At 39.6% G+C, this 13,890-nt stretch overlaps 1 protein-coding gene across 2 annotated transcripts in view; it reads left to right on the forward strand.

The window, feature by feature from the left end:
- The window catches only part of dnajc1 (DnaJ (Hsp40) homolog, subfamily C, member 1), a 202,755-nt gene that overhangs the window by 168,975 nt on the left and 19,890 nt on the right, over window positions 1–13,890 (forward strand). For both annotated transcript variants that reach the window (XM_069914638.1, XM_069914636.1), the window contains exon 10: window positions 10,785–10,833. In XM_069914638.1, coding sequence (XP_069770739.1) covers window positions 10,785–10,833 — 49 coding nt within the window. The remainder of the gene's footprint in view (window positions 1–10,784; window positions 10,834–13,890) is intronic.

A 13,890-nucleotide genomic window follows, 5' to 3' on the forward strand; every position in this document is an offset into this window, starting at 1 on the left:
CGACAGTAAAATCCCCATTATCCGGCACCTATGGGGATCGTAGATGTCGAATATGTGAATTATCCAGTTGACTGAGACTCACTCTTCCAGTGCCTTACTTAAGACTACACTGTTTTAAGGATAAAAGACAGTGCAAAATGTAATATGAAAAAAAAATATTGAAGTCTTTGATTCTGTAAATTTCACTTTTATCAGCTAGTTCCTGTAACTTACAAAATTTAAATTCAAATCCCAGTTGCTGGCGCTGTATCAGCGTTGCACTAACTGTTCCACCATCATAATTAACTCTACTCCCCTCATGCTGACAACCCAACTCACCTCCACACAAGTGTCCCAGTCAGGCCTTTGATGCAACCTGACCCACCTTCACAGTCAGGCTCTTGGAACAGCCCGACTCATGCAAATGTCCCAGTCAGGCCCTTGGCACACCTTCCCCACGCTTACAATCTGACTACCTCCACGCAAGTGTCTCGATCAAGTCCTCGACTCACCTTCTTTTAGATTCGAACCCCATTCGCAAGTGCTGTAACAGCATTGAGCAGGCTGTCATCATAATTAACCACAAACCCCCCCGCCCCCCCCCCTCCAAGTTTACAGATAAAGCCTTACTCATGGGCAGTAATATATTAATAAAGATAAAGATTCTTACCCGTCAAGTGGCACGGGCCAGCTCTTCATCCTGGGTGCCACCATTTTATTCAAACACAACTTTATTGAAACTTTATTCAAACAAATGCCACGGGCTGGGCACAACTGGGGTTCTCTGCTGGCCGAATGCTTGCTCCCATGGGTTGTATGTTGCTTTGGAGAACATTTACTTTTACAATTTTTAACTTTTATTTCAAACTTTATTTATGCTTATTTATTTTAAAATTGATTGATTTATTTATTTCCTCATTTGTTTTGCTGATTGTTTGAATTTCCAGTTGATTGAGTGCCGGATAATGGGGATTTTACTGTATTTAAAAATAACGTCCCAAACAACTTTGTAGTAAATTATTTAAGAAAAGTAGATGGTTATTGCTGTGGTGCAAGGAAAAATTAAATTATTGTGGAGTAGGTTTGAATAGGTCAGCACACATCGTGGGGTGAAGGGCCTGTACTGTGCTGTAATGTTCTATGTACTTCAAGCAGATACAGACTCAGCAAGATGATGCGTGATATGGAGGTATTTCAAAATTAAGATAGAATCATTTTCAGGCAGAGGCCCATAGGGAGGAGAGTCAGGAGGTGGTGACATATTCAATGGAAGATTAAAAAGTGGATACAAAGGAGGGTGAAATCAGGATATTATATTTACACTACAAAATGTAAATATACACTACAAGAGGGAGGAAGCTATTTGGCCCTTGTGCCCATGGAATCCAGCTGATCCTGTTCATTTGCTGTCTCCTTTCCAATACTTTTCTAGTTTCCTTTTGAACTTGTATGTATTTCCTTTCACTATCTCTCTCTTCCCGCCCCCACACTCCATTAACATTGTCTTCTAGATCCCTAACCTCTCGATGTGAATTTGTTTGTAACTTTTGATTCTTTTGCCAATAGCGTTTATTTTGCAAATTCTGATTCTTGGCCCTTCCTCTATTGGGAATAGCTTTTCTCTATTCGTCCTAATTCAAAAGTCAGCAAGAACATTTTTTTTAAAAAAAAGGAATTTAGTGAAAAACTCTATATCTTAAGAGCGACAATGCAAATAACTCCGGTACAGAGAGGCATACTGCATTAAATAATGCATATTTACTAATGTTCACAAGCATCAATTTATGCATGACTGTGCTGTATGGATGTCAGTGTGCGAATTGCTGATGTGTTAAGTGAGAAAAAGGAAATATATAATACTGGCTCAATCAGTATTTGAACCGCATTTCCTGCTGCCCAAATTCAAAAAGGTGGATGTATTTTCTCCCTGTCCACCTTCAAAAACAATCTTTCCATTGCATCTGTTTGGTCTGGGAATTTTTCAAGTTCACATGAAGAGTAAAATCTTTTTTTAATTGCATTTAGTCTAAGAATGAGACATGTCCAGCCTGGTCTTGGCATTTATATGGGCTGAAGACTGGACCAAGAGCAGTGAGAATTGAGTTCTTGTCTTGCATTTGCAGCCTGCAGCCTCCAGAATGGTGATGTCATTTAAGAATTTGTGGCTACCTCATTTTCTAGTCTAGCTCCCTCAGAACAAACCAGATGGGGGAACTCCTCCACAAGACAGTGTCTGTGTGTCGAAAGATGTGTGTGATCAATTCAGTAATTGTTCGTTCAGTGAGAGTCAAGATCTGCATGTATAACATTAAAGACCTTTATAAGACTTCAGAGTTTGCCTTAGTTAGTTTGTAGATCCCAAGTTTGAACCATATCTAATTATTGATTGACTGAGAGAGACTATTTTCAGGTAAAGGAATGTTCACTTAAGGAAAAAAGGGGCAAAGAGGGAGTGTAAGATTGAAAGTAAAACACTAAAATCTATAAACACTGTGGCTAAAGAAAAAATACAACGCTGGAGCAACTCAGCAGGTCAAATGGTGTTCTTTATATAGGAAAGGTAAAAATACATAACTGGCGTTTCGGGCTTGAGCCCTTCGTCAAGGTATGATTTACTTTGCTCTATAAAGAACACTGTTTGACCTGCTGTGTTTTTACTGGGGAGTATAAAACCGTTCTGCCAGATAAGATTAAGAAGAATTCCAAGAGATTAAGGGAAATTAAATAACTTGGTAGAGAGTAGAATCCTTAATTATGAGCATGGTCATCTTTGAGTGGAGCCACAGGAGAATGGGTGAAATCATAAATATTTCTAATTTATATTTACCATGGAGAAATATAAGGAGGGTTGGAAACTAGGTAAACCACTGTGTCTTTAAGAGAGTAAAAACCCAAAAATGCTAGACCAGTGGTTCTCAACCTTTTTCTTTCCACTCACATACCACTTTAAGTATTCTCTATGCCATAGATGTTCTGTGATTAGTAAGGTATTGCTTAAGGTGTATGTGGGTGGAAAGAAAAAGTTTGAAAACCAATGTTTTAATTGTACCTAATTGACTTGTTATGTGTACGCTTTCATGACTCCAAAGGAAATGGGCCAATGACAATTTTTTTCAAGCAAAATATTTCAGTAACAATTGGGTCTAGAGCAGTGATTCTCAACCTTCCCTTCTCCCTCACATACCATCTTAAGCAATCCCTTTCTAATCACAGAACATCAATGGCATAGGGATTACTTAAAGTGGTATGTGAGTGGAAAGTGTTTGTATGTGACCTACACTAACAAACCTTGTCCAATTTATTTCCCAAAAACATATCTATATTCTGTCACAAAAGAAAAAGGTCGAGAACCACAGTGCTAGAAAAACTCAGCAGGTCAAGCAGCATCCATAGGTAGTAAAAATATTTAACCAATGTTTTGAGCTTGAACCCTTCTTCAAGGTATGGATGGTGCGTGATCTGAGCTCCAGCATTTTTGTGTGTTTACTATAATCACAGTGTCTGTCGACTGGCATGTTTCACTTCATGCCTTCAAGAGAGTCTTCAGAGAAAGTGGTGTTGGATGTCTTAAAGCACACAGATAAATCCCTGGGGCCTGATTGTATATCCCAGGGCACAGACAAGCCAGGGAACTACAGGCCATAGAGCTAAGCTGTTGATAAGTTATTGGAGGGGTTCCTGAGAGACAGAGCTGTGTGCTTTTGGGAAGGCATGGGCTTTGTATGCTAAATCATATCTTACAAATTTGAGAGTTTTTTTGAGATTACTAAAAGGATTGAGGAGGGCTTGGTGGTAGACATTATCTGTGTGAATTTTAGCAAAATACTTGACAACGTTCAACATGGTAGGCTGGTCCAGAAGGTTAAATTGCATGAGATGTAAGGTGAGCTGGACAATTGGATACATAGCTGGCTTGATAGTAGGAGGTAGAGGGTCATAGTGGCGGTCAGGTCAGGAATCAATACTGGGTCCGCTAATGACTTAAGTGTAGTTAATAGTTAATGGTTAATAGGTTTGCAGACCATACCAAAATTGGCAATATAGTGGACATTGAAGATTTTCTGAGGTTACAAGAAAATCCACATTAACTAGAAAAGTGGGCCAAGGGATGGGAGATGGAATTTAATTCAGACAAGTGTGAGGTGTGTGGCACTTTGATAGGCTAATCCAAGGCAGGCCTCAAAGAGGAATGTAGGGCTCTGACGTGTGTTGTAGAACTGGGAGACTTGGGGTACAAGCACTTAGTTCCATCGAGACAGAGTGGTGAAGAAGGTATTGACATGGTTCCCTTCATCTGTAAGGGCTTTGAGCAGGATGTCATGTTACATAAGATATTGGTGAGACCACACTTTTGGTATTGTGTGCAGTTCTGATCACCCTGATATCACTAAGCTGGAAAGGGTGCAGAAAAGATTGATGTGGATTTCCGACGTCATACCAACTCCTGAGGAAGTAGGGGTGCTGACGTACTTTCTTCATTACGCCATTAGTGTGTTGGCTCCAGGAAAGATCCTCTGATATAGTGACTCCCAAGAAATTACGCTGTCCGCCTCTGATCCCCCAATAATCACATGATCATACATAGATGGTTTTCCCTTTCTGATGTCAACAATCAGCTCCTTGGATTTGGTGACATTGAGTACGAGGTTATTGTTGGTGCATCATCAGCCAAGTTTTCATCCTTCCTCCTGTAAGTTGATTTATCACCTCTTTGTGGTGATGAATCAACTGTGGTATCTTCAGTGAATTTGTAGATGGTATTGTTGTTGTACCGAGCCACACAGACATCGGTGTAAAGCGACAGTTATTGGGACCAGTAGTCTTGAATTGTAAGGAGCAGGCTAGATAGGCTGGGACTTTTCTCTGCAGTTGGTGAACTCTAATTTTATAGAGATTTATAAAACTATGAGGGGCCTCTTCCCAAGGAAGGAGAATCTAAAATTAGACAGCATAAATTTAAGATGAAATGGGAAGATTAAAAAGGAACCTGAGGGGCATCTTCTTCACCCAGAGTTTGGAAGGTACATGGAGCAAGATGTGAGGGGATGTGGAAGAGGCATGGAAAATTGTAACATTTAAAATGTATTTGTTCAGGTACATACATAGGGAAGATTTAGAGGAATCTGGGCTAAACGCAGGGAGGTGAAACTAGCTTGATTGGCAAGGACAGGTCAGGCTAACGGGTCTGTTTCAGTGCTGTAGAATTCTTAATTTTCTTGATTTCAAGGAGAATAAAACCAGTTTCAGGGAAAGTATATGGATTGAAACAGATAGGAAAGGTAGGTGAAGCAAACTCAGGAAGGGATTTACAAATAAGAACAAGGAGTTTGAAACAAATATAATGATAATGAAGTAACAATAAAAACACAATGCTGGAGAAAAAATGCAGGGCAAAGATAAAAACACATAACTGACATTTCAGGCTTGAGCCCTTCATATAATGATAATGAATTTATTGCCATATACATTCTATAAAGTACAGATGCTCTGAAATTCTTGATGCAACAGAACAGGTTCTTCATGAAAAAACTGCAGTAGTATTAATTAAATGAAAGGTATCTAATGAATATAAAAGAATTAATTAATAAATATTCATAATGACCATAGTGTAGTAGAAAGGTGAGTTTACAATAGTTTTGACAGTCCTTTTGTAATGTCAATGCAGTGTTTAATTAGTGAAACAAGCAGAGGTTCAAGAGTCTGATAGCCATTGGAAAGAAACTGTTCTTGAATTCAGAGGTGTTGGTCTTCAGGCTTGTGTAACTTCTACCAGAAGGTAGCAGTGAGAAGACATTGTGACCAAGAGGTTGTGATAATGGTCTTTTATGATGTTGACTGCCTTCTTTAGACAGCACCTCAAGTAGGTACCTTCATTGGATGGGAGGTTGGAGTTTGTGATGAACCTTGCTATAATTGGTACCTTTGCCAGCTTCTATATTCTTGGGCACTCAAATTACCAAACCAGGCTGTAATGCAACTAGACAATATACTACAAACCCTCTGACTCCCACAACTACACTTCCTCACAACCTGTCCCTTGCAAGAATTCCATCCCCTTCTCTCAATTTTGCCATCTCCGCCACATGAAGATGAGGTCTTCCAGTCCAGGTCTTCCAAAATGTCTGCCTTCTTCCACAAACGTGGCTTTCCATCCACCACTATCAACTCAGCCCTCACCTGCATCTCCTCCATTTTACTCTTATCTGCCCTGGTCCCCTCTGCCCCCAGACACAAAACACATAGAATCCCCCTTATCCTCACCTATCACCCCACCAGCCTCCGCATCCAACACATTATCCGCCAGAATTTCCAGCACTTACTACAGTATCCCACCACCAGATACATTTTCCTTCTCCTCCCCTCTCTGCCTTCTGCAGGTACCACTCCCTCCACGATTCCCTCGTGCACTCATCCCTCCCCACCCATTGCACTCAAGGCACTTCCCCCTGTGCCGACAGGAAGTACAACACTTGCTCCCACACTTCCTCCCTCACATGGTCCAGGGCCCCAAACAGGCCTTTCAAGTGAGGCAACACTTCACTTGTACATCTAGAGGACTTATTTACTGTATCCAATGCTCCCTTTGTGGCCTTCTCTACATCGGAAAGACCGGTCAGCACCTTCTCTCAGTTTGCAACCACAGTGACCTCCCAGTAGCCAACCATTTCAATTCTAAGTCACACTCCTGTGCTCACATGCCTGTCCATGGCCTTCTGTAATATCCCACCCAGACCACCTGCAGATTAGAGGATCTCCAGCCAGATGGCATTAACATTGGCTTTACTGCTTTCCATTAAATCCACTTGCCCCCTTTTCCTGTCTTTCGAGTTCTTTCATCCACCCAGCCGTCCCTCCTCCTGTTCATTGGTGCTGTCCCCTCCCTCCTTTCTCCATCTATCTCCTGCCTTTGCCAGCCCCCACTGCCCCCTCCTACTCTTTTGTTCAGATGCTTGCCAGCATTTTCTCATATATTAATGAAGGGCTCAAGCCTGAAACGTCAGTGATGTATCTTTACCTTTGCTACATAAAGGACACTGTTTGACCTGCTGACCTTCTCCAGCGTTTTCTGTTTTTATCTCACCTGGTGCAGTGAAATATATTCTGAAAAAACAAAATACTGGAGATATTCAGTGGGTCGGGCCATGTCTGTGAAAACACAGTTACCAGATGGGTCAGTGATCTTGCATTAGAACTGGAAAACTTGAGGAAACAATGTTTGAAGTAAAATAGAAGTAATATCAGTGAAGGGATGAGGTCAAGTGACACAGATGTGTTCCTTTTTAAGAATGGCTGCTGAATACTTGTTAAATACAGTTGATTTGTCTGGAGGGCTGAAAGTAGGGAGAAATGGATGAGGGCAGCAGAGAAAAAAAACTGCTGGAACAGACACAGTTATATCTAAAAACAAAATTGAATGCTGGAAATATTGACCAGATCAAGTCACAAAGGCAGAGAGGGAAAACTGAGTCGGTGTTTGGAGGTATCCTGCATAGCAATCATTTTGCAAGGAGAACTCAGATCGTCCAGGTGCCTGTCATTTAAATTCTCCATCTCACTCCCACAACAACTTACTGATTTTGGATCCCTGCACTGTTTCATCTAAGTCCAAATGTAAGATTAAGAAACAGCACCTCATCTTCCATCTTGGCATATTGCAGTCTTCAATTTAAGTTTTAATTTGCAATGTTTAATTCAACAATTGCAGATTTCAATTTTTCTTATTTGTGACAGTTCTGACATTCATGAGTTGTTCTATCTATAATATTAACTCACAATTTGTGAAGAGGGGATAAACTATATGATCTGAGAATTTTTAGCACACTTTTAGGAAAGATGTCAGAAATTGCTGTTCTGCATTTCACAAATGTAATTTTTTTTCTATATTGCCTCTTTCTTCTCTATTTAGATTTCAGGCAGATCACTTGTAATTAACAAGCATTCATTACTCTCTCTCAGATGGGACCAACAGTGGTGGTCTCCAGATCAATCTTGGTCTCTAAACAATTCATTTTGTCTCTACCTTCCCCCCACCCCTTGCACCTCAAAACAATTTTTTTTTCCATTTCGAATGAAGGGTCAGAAACCTGAATTATTGCCTTGTTTCTTTCTCCACAGATGCCATCTGATCTAATGAGTATCTCTAGTTTTTTTTTGGTTTGGTTTCAGATTTCCAGATATAAGTCATGTACCTTCAGTGAATTATTTTTGAGAGCTTACTTCTCCTGGATTGGTATCATCAGAAATGTTTTTTTTAATATGCAGCATTGACCTTGTAAGTAGCTAATTTGTTTAATAGAAACCATCAATGTGATAACAACCAGCTAGCTACGTAGTGGTTAATGCAAACTGTTGATGAAGAATTAGACTCAGGGCATATATTGTAAGAAATGCCATAAATATGATATTTTAAATTATTTCATCAGCTTTTCACATAAACCAGTTTGTTTTCTTCATTTAGAACTCCAAGTTATTGACCTGATTACCTGCATCAATATTCTCTTTGTGACTTCTAACATCTGTTCTTTGACCCATTTTCGGAGCTGTTTGTAGCTTCAGGCTTTGTCCTTATTCCTGTCCTACTGCCACTTGTACGTGATTCTGTGACAAATATCTGACCTGTTATTTATTTTTTTTAAAAGGACAAGAATTTAATGGTCTGCCAGACTGCAATGTGATTATTAATTACCAGCGTACTAAATTAGAGGCAGGGACAGCTTGAATGACAAACTTGTAAAATAATATCATTCATTCAACTCGGAGCATGTAAACTGATTCTGTTTCCCTCTGTGGTCATTAATATCTTGTGTTCAGGCTTTGATAGCAAGCTGATAGGGGATTTACTGTCCATACAGATAAAGGAGTCAGGTAGGAAACAAAACAACGAACAGGTGGGCAGATGCTAACAGACCTTGCTAAATACTTGTGGAGCCTGATAACATGTGGCAAAAAGGACTGGAGTTAGATAGTCTGTCCTATATGTCCTTTAAAGCAATAAGAATGAAGATATGATAAATAGCCTTTGTCTGAAACAGTTTGGAAAATACCAATCTGTAACCTGCATATTAAAAAATTACTTTTTGGAATTTTATCCTTCATCAACTAGAGAAAGTTGATTGACAAGATATAGAAAATTGCTGGCATGTTTGGGATTAAGTTATTTAACATTCATTGCAAACTGTGTCTGTGCATATGGAGATAAAGAAATTCCTGTAATAACCAGAATTAATAAGAAAATGTTTAAAACACTTAAGCTAGTGATTTTATGACATAAATTGAGCATTTGCATGTTTATTTTTTATCAATAGGTGACTAAATATGTCTGTACAAGGTAGGAATACAGAAAAAAATGTGTATATTCATGAATGTCATTTGCAATTTTACAGAAAGGGGAACTCATTCAAGTTAATCTGAGTACAGTGTCAGAGATTTGAAATGTACTGTTTGACAGCTGCACAATTTTTGTACATTATCCATGGAAGGGACTTTTATACTTTTTATTGTAGTCTTTAAAAAAATTGAAAAGCAAGGTAATTAAGCATAAATTGATGTCAAACCCTGTTTGGATCCAAATGCAATAGAGCAGAACTTTATTTTGTTATAAATATTTACTACCACGTGAAACAAGCGTGTACTTTCAGTGTGGCCATAGTGCAGAGAGAAAGTTATTCAGTCTGATGTCTGCAAATATAATTACTATAATAATTAAATACAAAGCTCTTAAAGCATAATCTTTGTTCCTTAACATGAATTGTGGCATTCTTCATCTCTAAGTATCATTATAGAGGGTATGTTTAAATTTTTTAACATTTGTTCATTAAAAATTTTGAATGTACAATTCAGAATACTGAAATAAATATTTTCATTGTCATTCTATTTGCTTAACATCAACGTGATATCAGGTATCATTTATATACAACCATTGAACAAATAGTTCATTTGGTTTTAATGACAAATCCTGCCACTTAAATGTACAAAGCCAGGAAGACCTTGAGCTGTAGCACCTCCTCTAGAGCTTTTGCAGTGGCTGCATGCAGCTTCAGTATTACCTGCAACACCAAGACAGACCTTTTAGCATGCCAATTTACAGCACTCAGTCAAAACCACAAAAGACAAGCAAAGTTTGGCCAAACTAGAGGGCACTGTTTGCCACATAATGGTTCAACAGTATTTGATACTTGTCACTGTGACCATTCCAATGTTATTTGGGATAAACCTTGACATCCTTGCATCTCTTCCCAAATTTTCCTGGTGAAGGCATTTTTCTAGAAGCAGTGAGGTAACAGTCTCAACTCCAATGCATCTGTCGGATTGCCACTGATACTTCAACCATTCATGAAAGTTCTGTTTATAAGGGCTTTTCTTAACCACCAGCCTTGGTGCTTAACTCTCTATTTGGTGGTGCAGGGATGCTTCCAAACCTGGCAATCCGGCTGATTTTGTTTTCAACTACACCAGGTATGAGCAATGTCAGATGTACTTGTACCTCTAGATTTTTCTGTCTACACCACTCCCTAGTGCCCAGCTATTCCCCATTTCCTTGACCTGTGACTCCACCCTTTTCCTCCTCATGTCCACCCCCTATCCCTCACTCTCTGTCCCCCCTCTGTTCCTGGCAACCATTACTTTCTGTAATTGCATTTTTATGGTCATTAGGGGCTCTGCATTGCAAGCATCAACAATTATGCAATTCTGCTGATTTTGTTAGAAAAAAAGGACAAAAAATGTTCCGTTAACTATTTTTATGGAATTCTTTTTAATATATTTGATTTTGATTGCCAAATAAACTTCTTTTTTTTTTTAATTAGGTTACAACTAAAGCTAAACAAATCAAGGATTTTGTTTCAACTACACCAGGTATGAGCAATGTCAGATGTACTTGTACCTCTAGATTTTTCTGTCTACACCACTCCCTATTGCCCAGCTATTATTCATTTAACTTCCCAAAATGCATCACTTTGCACCTAAATTTTAAATTAATTTAAATGTTAAAATTAAATTTAGAAATACAGCACAGTAACAGGCAATTTCAGCCCATGAGTCCATGCTGCCCAGTTTACATCCAATTAACCCCTGTACATTTTGAACGATGGGAGGACACTGGAGCTCCCAGGGAAAACTAATGCAGACACAGGGAGAACATACAGACAGCATGGGATTCAAACCCCTGTCCCAATTCTTGGCGTTGTAAAGGTGCGCTAACCACTATGTCAACTGTGCCAATCCTTGTCTGAGTTCAATTCCATTTACTAATTCAGCCAATTCAGAGCCCACTTTTCCAGTTGATATAGATCCCATTGGATAACCCTCACTGATGAGTATATCATCAATTTTGGTGTCATTTGAAAATCCCTTTATGTTTTATTAGATGTGTGAAATATTTAAATGGAAGCTGTTCTTTTAAGCATATACTAAGTGATCTTAGATATTTGTATAGCATTTGTAATTGAAAAATTAAGGTACATTTGTTTGGTTTCTGTGCTGGAGTGCTTTTCTTTGCCATCATCCCTTGGGCCATATTGTGCTGACTATAGACAGCAGTTTTCAGAAGATTGTTCAGCCATTCCCTGAAGTCCTTAACTTGCATAAACCCACTAACTATAGGAATTGTTAAATGATAAAGTATACTTCACATAATGAGGCCATTTAGCTCCAGATGTCAGTGTATCTAAAAGTCCATTGCACACAGAATCCAGCAGCAGATCTGGTTGCACCAGGACTCCTGAGCATTACTATGGTGAATCTTATTCCCTGGAGGATTTTAGCCCACTGATTCTGAGGAAGAAGGTAACTTTTAAATTATTTTAGACATACATACATACAGCACAGTACCAGGACCTTTCGCCCCATGAACCCATGTTGCCCAATTACCTACAACCCCCATGGCAGGAAACCAAACCACCCAGAGGAAACCCACACAGACACAGAGAGAACATACAAACTCTTTACAGTCAATGTCGGATTTGAACCCCAAATCTGGCGCTGTAAGAGTGTTATGCTAACCGCTATGCCAACTGTGCTGCCCCCCCCCCCCCTGCCATGCTAACCATGCCACCCCATTTCTTAGAATGTTCATAATTATTTCTAAATGTTTAACATAAGACTTGTAAAAGCCTTTAAATCAGGTCTATAAAACTCTGGTTAGACCACACTTGGAATATTGTGCTCATTTCTGATCACCTCATTATAGGAAGGATGTGGAAGGAGAGAGTGCAGAGATTTACCAGGGTATTACCTGGATTGGAGAATAAAGCAAGGTTAACAGAGCTATGGGCTTTCTCTTTGGAGCAAATAAAGATTAGAGGTGACTTAATAGAGGTCTACAAGATTATGAGAAGCATGGATAGGGTGATCTAGGGTGAGGGAGCAAACAGAAGAGGGCATTTGTACAAGGTGAGGGGAGTTGAGTTTAAAGGAGATGTCAGGGATAAGCTTTTTCACCCAGAGAGTAGTGGATGCCTGGAATGCCTTTACTGGGGTGGTGGTGGAGCTTAGTACAATAGGAACATTTAAAAGACTCTTAGTCAGGTATGTGGATGCAAGAAAAATGGAGAGTTATGGGTGTGAAGTCGGGAAGGATTAGTTTGTTGAATAGTTATTTGGGATAAACCTTGATATCCCTGCATCTCTTCCCAAAGTTTCCTGGTGAAGGCATTTTTCTAGAATCAGTGAGGTAACAGTCTCAACTCCAGTGCATCTGTCGGATTGTCACTGATACTCCAACCATTCATGAAGTTCTATAGGTAGGGTGAAGAGTCTGTACTGTGCTGTATTGTTCGATGTATTCTTGACTTTCATATAAGTTCAAGCCTTGTCCCATCTTTGTCTCCTGTAACAGGTTGTTATATCATTCTCGGACCAACACTAGTTTTAAACTGCAAAAAAAGGAAAGGGATGAAGGGAACACAGAATGTGTGTGAGAGGTGCAGATCAAAGTTGTCAGATAATTACTTTCAATAGCATCATTTGGGATTTCTATTTTCTCCAGTTATGAAATGCATCCTCTCACTCCACTACCATGTATTCTGTTGTCAACTTGTTGGATTCTGCCCACTCAGCACTAGGCAGTTTGCAATGTTAATAATTCTTGATCTTGGTCTTGGCTTCAGACTCGTACCCATTCCAGTTCAGACTTGTTTTCCCAAAGCATTCTGTTTTTCCTTTCTCCACCACATCTGCCTAATGAAAACCCCACTGTGAAACTTGATTACTTTACACACCTCTCCTGGCTGACATCTTTTCCATATCTTTATGGTATGATGAGAATGATCTATTTTAGTGCAATGATTGAAACTCTTGCAAGGAGGAAAAGTATTCAACTGTGAAAATGTGATAGATTGTCTTGATCGTAAAAGTTTTCCATTATTGATTAAAGTAAAATTGTGGTAAGCATTGGAAAATATGTAAAAGCACAAAATGCTGGAGAAGTTCAGCAGGTCAAACAGAACCATTTATGTAGCAAAGGTGCGATATTTCAGGCTTGAGCCCTTCATCAAAGTACAAGATAATGCCAGCAGGCTTCAAAACAAAAGAGTGGAGGGAGAAGGGGAGGGTGGCAAAGGCAGGAGATGATAGGTGGAGATAGGAGGGATGGGACAGCACCAATGAGGGGGAGGAGGGATGGCTGGGTGGGTGGAAGGACAGAAAGGGGAAGGGGAAAGAAAAGGCGAGCAGGTTTAATGGAAAGCAGAAAAGTCAAATGTTAATGCCATCTGGCTGGAGAGTGCCCAGATGGAAAATAAGGTGTTGATCCTCCAATCTGCGGGTGGTCTGGGTAGGATATTACACAAGGCCATGGAAAGGCATGTGAGCACAGGAGTGTGACTTGGAATTGAAATGGTTGGTGACTGGGAGGTCACAGTGGTTGCGAATAGAGAGGAAGTGCTGAGGGAAGCAATCTCCCAATCTGCAACC

Source organism: Narcine bancroftii, chromosome 1, assembly GCF_036971445.1.
Source record: "Narcine bancroftii isolate sNarBan1 chromosome 1, sNarBan1.hap1, whole genome shotgun sequence".
NCBI classification, from domain to species: domain Eukaryota; kingdom Metazoa; phylum Chordata; class Chondrichthyes; order Torpediniformes; family Narcinidae; genus Narcine; species Narcine bancroftii.